Consider the following 12198-nt stretch of genomic DNA (forward strand, 5'->3'; position numbering starts at 1 on the left):
AAAATATCATGATATTTTCTTCTATTAGTAAACCAAAATAAAGTGTAATGCATAGGCTGGAATAAGAATGTAATTATTTCCTGACGAAGCAAACCAAAGTGTGTAACTGTCAGTTTTCGGTGCGTATTTTGCCATATTGCTTTTCATGTTCACTCAGACATAGTGCCTCATTTTCAGTTTGCTGTTTTTATATTATGTCATTTTTATTGAGCGCAATCGGAAGGTAGTATAGATTTTTCGTATTCTTTGTACATGATATATAAGTGGTAAACTGATTACATAAACGTATTTACAAAGATAACAAGAGAGGCTTCCTTCAAACGGATAATCAGACAAATAGGGCCTGGATTTCTAAAAATGCAGGTGAACAGTCTCAAATGCATATTTTGAAGGTTAGTACATAATCTAAGGATATTCGCAAATTTGTGCACCTATTTGAAGTTACGAATCATTTTAACATTCTTAAAATCCTGAATAGGTACGTTCGTGTATATTAAACGTCCATTAAGAAGATATTTTCCTACCGCTGGGAACTGGAAATATTCATTTCATACCTCTTTCGACAATTGTTGAAACAATTAAGCGTTTAGAAACTGAAAGCGCAATTCTATGATCACTAAAGCTAGTTAAGAACGTAGTTCTAACGTAGGCAAAACTGGAAGAGAACGTTGTAGAGAAGTTTGATAAGATTCTTAGCTTCAACCCAGGATTAGCATAGATCTACTAATAAATGCACAGAATTAGTAATTTTCTCCCACTGAATGTTCCGTACTTCCTACATCATTGGATAAATATTGTGTAGTCAGTGGCGTATCCAAAGGTGGGATTTCGGGTTCAACAACATATTATGATAATTGTGAGTTTCCTGAAAAAATATGGGGTTGAATGCTGACCAGATTACACTTGATGAATTCGTATGTATATTACTGTGTCCGATCACGTCAATAGGCCCACTTTTGTTTATGAATAGAAAGAAAATAGACCAAATTTGATAGACAAAATTAAAAACAAAGCTTATAGTAAAGTAATGTGGAAATTAATTTCACGCACAGTAAATATTATATGAATGGGAATATGAATGCACAAGGGAATATGAATGCAATAAGCTGTTTCTTAATTCCATATTATTTTAATTATTGTGAATGTTTACTAAAGTTTAGTGTATATTTGCACATTTATTTTGGGAGTTTTTAACATATATAAATTTGAGCTCTAATGATATAATATATTTTTTCCAGGTAATAAAACTGATTTTTCTTAACATCGAAACGACTCTTAGTAAAATTCATTTGAAGTTAAAGCATGGCAACTCTGATATTATTAATGGTGCTTTTAAGTCTCGTCTACTTATACGTTACAAGACAATTGAATTACTGGAAAAACAGAAATATTCCATACTTGAAACCACTTCCTCTATTTGGTAATTGTCTTAATTTAATGTTGATGAAGGTAAGTTTGGGACAACAGTTCGCTGACATTTACGCCCAATTGAAAGATCACAAGATTGGTGGATTTTTTCTTGGAGTTCGACCTGCTCTCTTAGTAAGAGATACAGAACTTATCAAAAGTATTTTAATAAAAGATTTTGAATATTTTAGAAATTGGGGATATCGACCTAACAGCAAAGCGGACCCTCTTGCTTCAAATACACTTTTCTTCATGATGGACGATCGTTGGAAATTTCATCGCAAATTGTTTTCTTCCTCATTCAGTGTTAACAGAGTGAAGTCATCTATGCAGTTAATATGTAATTGTGCAGCCAATATGATGGAAGAAATTGAGACATTTCTTTCTCCTACTAATGACATAATTAACATTAAAGATATAACTGAGTGTTATCCAGTGGACGCCATTATTTCGTTTGCTTTTAGTCTTGTTGGGCGTCAAATTCAGAAGCTGGGCTATTTTGAACTGATTAGAGAAGTGACTGCTAAAACGTTCCGGAAAATTTCAATTTTCTTTCTGATGTTGTTCTGTCCATTTTTATTGAGAATACCAAACATTAAGTTACTTGAGAAACATGTGGAGGACGTTTTGTGGCGTGTAGTGTGTCAAGTGCGGGACATGCATGAGAGAAATGAGATAGCAGGAAGCAATAATGCTATTCCACTGATCATGAACTTACTCAGAGAAAACAAACTGAAAATAAAGCAAATTCAGGGCAATCATATGGAGAAGAGAAGCGAAATGTCAGTAGGTATGTACTCCTGCAATCATTTTTACTATTTTAATTTTCTAAATCATCTATTATTTATCCGTTATAATTAAAAGGACATAAATAAGTAAATATGAAAAATGAAATAGGTCAAAATAAGAAAAATGCAAAAAATTAATATTTTTTCTAAAAAAATAACTATATATATTTCCTTATGTTTATGTCATGTATTCATTAACTTTAAAAAAAGGATCAGGTGTGGGTTTAAACCAGGGGTCTGCAAACTACTGTCCGCGGGCCAACACCGGCCAATATAAAAATCAATGTTTTTATATCAGCTAAGAATCACAATTAATGGTATACGTAATTAAATTGAACATTTTAACCGTAATTAATTATATGAGATTTATCCTAAATGAGTGACATACGCTATTAATTTACATCAGTGGCGGCAGTTGGACGTTAAAAGTGGAGGGGCATGACATGATCTGAATATTCGCATATAATTGTTAATTTTCCTGCTTGTTTCTAATATTTTGTTTGACGAAGGGTTGTATAACTAATAGGATATTATGTTTTTCAGTTAAAATACCGTATATTGTATTTCATATTTTATTAAGTAAATTGACAAGAGCGACGCCAGTAGGCATTAGCCCTTTGTACTCTTAAACAACAAATGTGTAAGACGAGATTTGATTCCTTGCTCATGAACATCTTAAAATTCTGTCTGGAAAACTGTGTGATCAGATTATTGAATAACAAATTTGCAAAACAAATAAATAGAAAGGATAATATTAATCATAGTAATAAATAATGATGTTTGTTTTGCAGAAGTAATATTGAAACAGGGATTAATGAACAACTTAATTTTTAATTCCACACATGCTATTAAGTGTATGTTATTACTCTTAGAAAATGAAAGACAGTAAATACTACAAGCATATGCTACGACATTTAAAAAATATTTGCTTTTGCAGCTTCCCGAAACATGTTCGTTGCCATCGCAATTCCTGTTGTTTTCTTTACTCCACGGGAAGATAACCAATACGAACTCACGGAACGGCAAATATATGGCACCATTTTATCTATGAACCAATAATAGATACAAAAACTTTACATTTCTAAATGAAACTATATACATTAATGGGTTACTTCAAAAAAGTGCGGGGGCAACTGCCCTTCTTTGCCCCCCTAATCGCCGCCCATGATTTACGTAATGAAATTAAAAGTTATAATCATGATTAATGAGGTTTATGTAGCTGAAACTTGTTGTGGATAAAGTTTATTAGTGGATATTATCAGCAGGTACTTCAAATGCTCATCAGTTAACTTGGATCTGCAAATATTTTTGTATATTTCATTTTGGGAAATGTTTTCTCATACAGATAAATAGTTTCGAAAATGGAAATAATTCTACGAGCACATTTATGCAACTTTTCAAATTGTGTGAGTGGAAGACTCTTAAGAAATTCCAACAATGATGAATTTAAATTTTTTTCTTAAAAAATGTCGTTACACTGCAATCATTCACTTTCATTAGAAGTTCTGCCACTAGTGCTTCTATGTCAGTGTTAAAAGGATCTTGGAAAATCTTGATGTCGTTTGCAATTCCATTAAAGTCTGAAAATTAATTTTTAAAACAATCAGCAGGAATATTTATTTTTAAAGAGCTTCAGTTGCAAAATCTACTGGAAATGAAGTATCAGTTTGTTCACTGAATGTTTGCCATGTATTAAAATCCATTAATCTTCTTACAATAGGGATTGAAAAAAAAGAGTCGAAAGGATAGAATGTGAGTGTGTAAATCAGACAGAATCTGCTTTTCTCCTTCAATTTTAAATTAAGATCACTAATATGTTTAGTTAAATCTGTATAAAATGCTAACTTCCATAACCACTCATTGTTGTGTAACCTAGCCAGAAAATACATTTCATTTAAGAAAATTTATTTTATTGCTTGCAGCTAAGAAATTGCATTACATCTTTTCCGCAGTTGTGACAGTATAGGCCTACTGCAGTATAATACGATAAGTCATTCTTTTCAATTTCTTCAACAAACTTGCGGAATTGAGATTATTGTGCGCATCTGATCTGATCTGATCTGATATCAACTGCTGACATGACTAGCTTTTAAACTTCTAAGATATCCAAAAATCAAAATATTTTCCGCACAAAGACTTTATGAATGATGCAATGTACGATTAACTTTTTTGAACCACTATCATGTTTTTGCCACTACTAGTAGTGATATCGATTAAAATTGTTTTTCTGAGTAACGTTTTCAACTCAATTAAAAGTATCGTGAATGTTATGAATGCAGAGAAGCTCTTAGTAAACTTTATAGTTTTTATCTATTCCTCGAATAAGAAGTAACATATGAGCAATATGTAAAACATCTCTTGTTCATGCATAACCAAAGAATTACTATTGTCTTGACAGAATAGTGAGTTTTGCACTGTTTTGCACTGACTATATGAATTTAATTTCTTTTCTATATGTATGCACATCTTCAAAAAGGGCACGTAACTTCGAACCAAAATAATAGTAATCCATTTGCCTTAATGAAAGCTGCGATTAACGTAACTCCATCGTAAATTTACGTCATTTTACAATTCTGTATACCACTAACAAAAACAAAAGAAGATCTACATCTTGTTGTCCATTGCAAGCCGATATTTTATTAACAGTACAACTATTACAGTAGACCCAGCATTGACTTTTTTTTTGTCTTAGAATGTATTAAAGTTAGAACAACTCATTACGAGGCAAGAACCGGGAACTCTCACTTATCATTATTTCCACAAACAGGTTGCTTATCGAAGCTCTGATTATGCAAGTGTACTGATACTTTCCTTATCAGCACTTTTTCCCCTTGACCTACCCCAAGCTCAGGGTTGCCAACTTTCCTTAAGAAAAATCGGGAGGGAACGATCAGTGTTGGAGCGCCCCCTTTCCGCGGAGACGACTATACACACGGCGAGTAGTTGAAAACAATGTAAATAATCATGTGAATAACACAAACCTGAATGAATGCACCACCTATTTTTTTTTTTTTTTAATTTTCCCACCCACTGCTCATCACGATATATAAGCAATAAATATATGCAACAAATTCAAACCAAAACAACTGCAATTTATTTAATATACACAAAGTTTAGAGACAAAGCTATAGGCTATATAATTTTTTATGACAAATGAATGCATAACATTGTTAAGGAATTACTGACATAAAGTATTACTAAAATTGTTTTTTTTTTTTTTTTTTTTTTGCTATCACCATTCAACAAATTCAAACTAAAGCAATTGTAATTTATTTAACATAAACAACGTTTAAAAAGAAAACTATATAGAATGTTTGGTTTTTTTTTATCACAAACAAATGAGTTATAGTTAGCGTGACGGCCACCCGCTGAAGCGAGCGCAAGTGTTACTGCCATTGTGGTAGCAGTCGCTTTTATATTGCAAAAACAATATATTTAGCGCTGCATGGAATATACTATCATCATAATCGACTGGAGTATCAACTCAGAACCATTAGGGAATAATTATAAATTAAAGAAGTGCTGCTAACTATTTTTCATGAGTCAAAGTAAAACACAAATTTGTTAAATTCATTCTATACATAGAACTGTGCGTGTGAAAGAATAAGTTATTCCTTTGTAAAAAATGTTCCAGTAAAATATTAATTAACTTTGCAATTGATAAATCGGGACAATATGCGTCCCGACGAGTGTCCGGTCGGAACGCAGGACAAATAAGTCAGAAATCGGTACAGCCCGACAGAATCGGGACGGTTCTCAAGCCTGTTCAAGCTCTTACTTGCAGTTTGTCTGGTATTTAAGGTCGAACACCTGCTTGATAGCGATTGTGTGCTTAAAAACTGCCTTTAACTAATTCACCGATACTGTTCTCTTGCTCAAGAACAATCCTCGGAAAAATAAATTTCAAATAAATAATTAGGCCCTATGTTCTTGTATGAAAGTACCATGTTTGCCGTATTGTCTGTATTTTTGTATTCTTGATTGCATGTAAAACATATTGGTATTAGCACATATGTACATTTTGTTTCTGAGTAACACACATTCAAAGTTTGGTGAATCCACATCTTTCTTAATGAATGTGTGATTAGAAATAATTATATACGTGGCAGATAACATTGTTGTGTTTAGATTTCTTTGTCACACGAAGTTTCTGCTTTATAGTTTTCATTTGTGAATTTATCTAAATTTCGACCAAAATGTTACTTTTCTCTCTATGGTTCATATAAATTAATTTAAGACCATTTTCTTACAATATTTTTTGTTTTTCCTAGAGCAACCAGATTATGTTATTCTTGGTATTGTTGGAGGTTTTCTAGTTGCTGGCTTTGAAACAACATCTAACGCTTTAATGTTTGCCTTTCATGAGATGGCAATTAACAGACATGTTCAGGAGACTCTCCGACAAGAGATAGATAATTATCTAGAAAGCAATGAAGGTGTTTTGACATATGAAGGAGTACAGAGTCTACAAGAACTTCAAAAAGTAGTCTCAGGTATGTTTATCTCCACGAATATAACACACACTTGGTGGAAGAGTATTAAAATTTTTAAAAAAATGGAAATTTTGAGTTATCATCGCTCAAAAGAGAGTAGAAAGAGAGAAGCAAGCTCCATCTGGTGGTATTTTCGGATAAACATAACTAAACAAATTAACCCCTAGATGGAAGAAATACCAGTACGCTAGGGAGCGATTTTGATAGAATAACAAACATTAAAAGTCATGTTCCCACAAATGTGTATTTTTGACTTGTAACAGTCTTCCAACGGATGTGCGACATGTAAACAATATTTGCAGTAGAAGTATTTATTAAGTAGAGATAAAATAATTGTCTTTCTTTAACCTACAAAGGAAAAGATAATAACTTGAAGTTATCTAGAAATCAGGAATTATCCTGGTCGGTGGGAACAGAAACAACTTGTCTCAAATACGTGACAAAATACTTACCTCACCATGGCAGAACTCAACGAAAGTGAACAAAGAGATTAGTCGAGGTCTTGAGGTGAGGTGAGGTGGTTTTGAATTTAACGTCCCTTTCAGTAGTAAGTCTATATGAGGCGGAACTTACTGATTAACGTGGAATCCGAACCACATGAACTCCTGCTGGGAATCGAACGTGCAACTCCTGCGCAAAATCGCGTATGCTAACCACTTAGCCACGAAGGAGCTCTAGTCGAGTTCTTGAGTCTCTGTGTTGGGTATTCAATACGATCATTCCCGCCTAATGAGCTTTGGGAAGTTGGTTAGTTGAATTGGAAATTAGAGTTCCTTCGAACACTGAGGCTATATGAAACGTGGACTAATATCTTAATGTGGTAGCCAAACATGACATAATCTCTCAACTGGTAATTGAATCTCGATCTTCTACTAATCACATAGACATGAGGAAGCTCGCCTAATGAATAGAAAACGACTTAATCAGACCACGCAATGTACGAAGAATATGAAAGTAATTCTATTATGTGTGACCTTACCATAATGTGATCAAGTATCAAGTTTTATCAGCATTCAGTACTAACAGAATAATAGTAATCATAACTTTAACAGCTCTAATTTGACTTATAAGAGTGTTTTTGTCTCATATGTTCCCAGTAACAATAAGGGACGTATCATTAGCGAAAAATTATATTTGTTTGTTTATGCATATTTTTAGCTTTCACAAATCATTAATATACATATTAAAAATAGAAATGTTTCTTGTGGCATGCCATACTGTATAGTTTTACATTCACTTCGAAAGTTTCCAATTTGGACAATTTGATTTCTGTTAGTTAAATATGTACCAAATCAAGATAACGCTACTCCTTGTATTTCACCTATCTCAAATTTGCACAGCTGAATTTTGTGTGATGTGTCAAATGTTTTAGCTGGGTCTGAAAACATGTATTTTTTTTTTGTTCATGCTTTTACTAGTAAATTCTCTTAATTTTTGTATAACATTTGATATTTTTCTAGCACTTCGGAAGGCATACTGCTTTGCTGAAACAAAAATGCTACTTTTCTCATTAAAACAATTGTTCTATTTTGATATTTATATTTCAAATATGTTGGTACAATTTACTGAGTATTGAAATTGGTCTATAATTTTTACGTCATTTTTCGATCCCTTTTTTTTATATATAGGCTTTCTGACTGAAATTTTGAATTCATCTGGGAACTCAAAGGGTCGAATATCATCAAAAGATTCCAGCACCTGCCCGCTATTTTGATACTTTTTTATATTTTGCAGTTATTAAGGTGTTTACACACTTCTGGACCACCATTACTTAGACACATAGGAAGATACAATAGAAAACTTATTTCATCATAATTATTATCCTGCAACTTATGGCAGTTCTAAGATTAGCATAATAAGATGGAAGCTATCAGGTTGTCCAAGAAGTATTAACCTTTTCCTTACGAAATGGCGTTACGGTATCAGTCGCAATGAGTGAAACCTAATATCATTGGACAGCTGACAGTTGAATGTAGTAGATTTACGAAAAAAGTTGGAATATTATGAACCAGTCTTAAGGATAGGTAAACTACATTCCCCGAATCTACGTTACATTTTACAACCTTTAGCAACAAAAGCGAGCTTGCATAGGACTCCAAACATATTTGTACCATTGACAAGATGCGTTATTCAAAGTATAAGTCAAATTACAGTTTAGTAGCTTTCGTTTTGAAAGTTTTGATGTACACTCCGCATAAAAAAAAATTGCGACAGCTAACGCCTTGCAGTTAGGCCTCCCAATATACACCTTCTTATCCCATAATCGTGTCAGCTAAACAGACCCCTCTCTCTCCTTATTTCTTCTCTCCTATAGTAAAATTAGTTAACAACATGAACGCAATTCTTATTTCAAACTACACATGTATTAGTTTCGACAAAATGAAATAACAAAACCGAGGCGAACCAAGATTCATACGTTTATGTAGGGAGAAACTGAAACACACAATGTAAAATTGAACACACAATGGATGTCTATTACACAGAGATTCAGAAATAAGGCGGAGAGAGAGAGAGAGAATAGGAGAGAAGAAGAAAAAGAAAAGGGAGAACAGATAAAACTGTGGAATTCAAACGTAGTAAGAAAAGTACCTAACACTATAAATTTCCGTTTCCAGAAATTCAACAGTAATATAGAAATAACGTTTGTTTTTACATATTTTTTCAGAACTATTCGAATATATAGAGGATGCTTTAAACATTCATTATGTCAGTTTCATAATTGGTAGCATACTCAATTTCAAGTAGAACTGTAAATCTACGACACACATATAGGATAATGTCAGAAGTTTAACGCACATTCTTTGTTTCCGTATGCTTTGGTTCGATTGCAAATTCGGTAGATTTTAATTGGACGTACTGTTACAAAATATATTCTATTAAACCAGTACATACGTTGATCATATCCTCCATTTCAGACCACTAATGCAAACTGAACAAAAAATAAAAAAAATAAAAGCGAAAAGGAAAAAAAGTGAAAAGAAGAAAGAGAAAAGAGAAGAGTTCTATTTTACTGCTAAATTTCTATCAGAAATACCCTATATTAAAAATCCAAAGTGTATCGTAATGAAAAGTTACAAATGTTGGAAAAGAAAAGTTTATGTTCCTCATAGATGTAGCATGTTTCAAATTTCAAAGTGAAAAACACATTTAATTATAGGATGGGAACAAATTTTGTGTCGAACTAGTATAAATAAAATTTTGTTTTCAAATAACCAAAGAGGTTACCATTTTCTAGTCTCTTCCGAAGATTTATCTCTTCCGAAGATCTAGCATTGATTTAATATCTTCCGGATATAACATAATTTGCACAGATAAAATGAACACACTAAGAGCTCAAACGATCATTGTATATTCGGATGATGTTGGTTAGATTATAGACCACCACTGGGTCGAGAATTGAAATCTGTAGTAACGCAGTAATTCGACCGAGACTCGGTAACCCAGAGGATAAAAAAGAGATTTTGCTTATTCCCTTGCGTTTAAACAGTATTCCTGTCAGAGATGGTCAGGACTGGAGATGTTATCCCCAGAGCACGAAAAACACGACGCCGAAGTTAACAGTTAATTAGATTCTCCAGACCAGGTATATCGGGCTCTAGTTCAACTCATGTTTAACTTTGGAACATGAAGTGCGTGTGTGTGAGAGAATGAGAGAGGGGGAGCAGTGAAAGATGCAAAGACAGGATAGGGAAACGTCAAGAAAGAGAGAAAGGAGGACAAATATAAATATAACACATAATTAGCATTACATTGTATGGTGTAGCACACACACACTTTTACTCGAACTATCGCCAGTGATATTTGTAATTTCTCCATCAGAAGATAAATCTCTGCAACCATTATTTTATGCGAAAAATCATACTACCTGATGGGGAATCGGACCAAGATTTTCCGTTTGGAAGTCTGGTACGTTACCACTACACTACCGATTGCTTTAGCCAAACTTTGTTTAACAGATGGTGTAGAGTTTCTTTCTGGAAACGATAACAAGAAAGGTGTATACTGCAGATCAATGATATCTTTCCAATGTCCTAGTAATTCCCTTGCCGTTTCCCAACCAGCATTCGTAAATCGTCTCTATCATAATACAGGTGTTTGCTTCCACATTCTTATGTATTACTTGTCGAGTATGAATAGTCGATTCCTCAAAATCACTTTGTAAAAATAAATGACATTGTCATGACCAGGATTTGAAACTACGTTCGATAGCTGTATTATTGATAAGGCCATTACGCTACCCCTACACTATTATGACACCTGAAATTACAAGCCAAATATTATTTACTTTAGAACTGATCTCTGGAACGAACCAAAGTACACAGCGAAATTGATTTATTGGACGACCTAGAGAGACATTATTGCCCACTAATAAAGGAAAAGCATACAATCAAGGGAAAATCACAGAAACAAAATATATTTTTCAGTAATTTCGTCGTGCAAGTTCAAAAGTACGTGAATAATAATAATAATAATAATAATAATAATAATAATAATAATAATAATAATAATAATAATAATAATAATAATTGCTCACATTCACAGTATAGTAGTCTATTATTATTATTATCATTATTAGTATTATTATTAACATCAATTATTCGCTTCGTTGGGTTGAATTGAGAAAAAATAGTGATATGTTCCGTTATTCAGTCACTGTTTAGGATTACTAAAGCGCTCTTTGTAATCGGTCATATTCGATGTGTTTTATACAGAGCATATCCCCTCCACACCCTATGTTGTTGGGCATGGCATCTGCAGTGTCATTGTTGATCACAGCGAGCCGGAAAACTATGAATTCGACACTGATATTGGTTATTTCGATCATTTTTATATGTCTCCCCTTCTCCAAGCTCAGGAGCTGAATTTGGATTTAAACAGCATCAGATGTGTCACTGTTAATCTCAGCGATTCCAAAAATTATAGAGTCGCCACTTATACCGGTAATTTTTCGATCTTTTTTAAATGTCGCTCCCCCTCCCCATCTCTTAAGTTACCCCGTCAAAGTGATATGACAGAAACCATCAGCAAGGGAATTAACAGGACTTTCCATAGACATCATTGATCTGCAGTGTACACTTTTCGTGTAATCGTTCTCAGAAAGAAGCACTACACCATTTGTTAAACAATGTTTGGCTAAAGCAATCGGTGGTGTAGTGGTAACGTGCCAGAATTCTAAATGGAAAACTTAGTTTCGATTCCCCATCAGGTGGTATGATTTTTTTGCATAAAATAATGGCTGCAGAGATTTATCTTCTGACAAAGAACTTACAAGGCATCACTGGCGATAATTCCAATAAACAGTGTGTGCGTTCTATATCATACACTGTAATGATAAGTATGTTTCATATTTATATTCGTCCCCCTCTCTCTCTGTCTTGACGTTTTCCTGTCTTGTCTTTACATCTTTCATTTCTTCCCCCCACTCACACACACACGCAATTCATGTTCCAAAGTTAAACATGAGTTGAACTAGAGCCCGATATACCTGGTCTGGATAATCTAATTAACTG

The 12198-nt window shown here is 33.4% G+C and overlaps 1 protein-coding gene across 1 annotated transcript in view; it reads left to right on the top strand.

Annotated features, from left to right (window-relative positions):
- The first annotated feature begins 1302 nt into the window (after nucleotides 1-1302).
- Nucleotides 1303-12198, top strand: part of LOC145667790 (cytochrome P450 6j1-like) — a 29238-nt gene continuing 18342 nt past the window's right edge. The window contains exons 1-2 of the mRNA XM_081735228.1: nucleotides 1303-2197; nucleotides 6467-6688. Of these exons, the coding sequence (XP_081591354.1) occupies nucleotides 1303-2197; nucleotides 6467-6688 (1117 nt within the window). The remainder of the gene's footprint in view (nucleotides 2198-6466; nucleotides 6689-12198) is intronic.

This window comes from Thermobia domestica, chromosome 13 (assembly GCF_964235325.1).
Source record: "Thermobia domestica chromosome 13, izTheDome1.hap1.1, whole genome shotgun sequence".
NCBI classification, from domain to species: Eukaryota; Metazoa; Arthropoda; class Insecta; order Zygentoma; family Lepismatidae; genus Thermobia; species Thermobia domestica.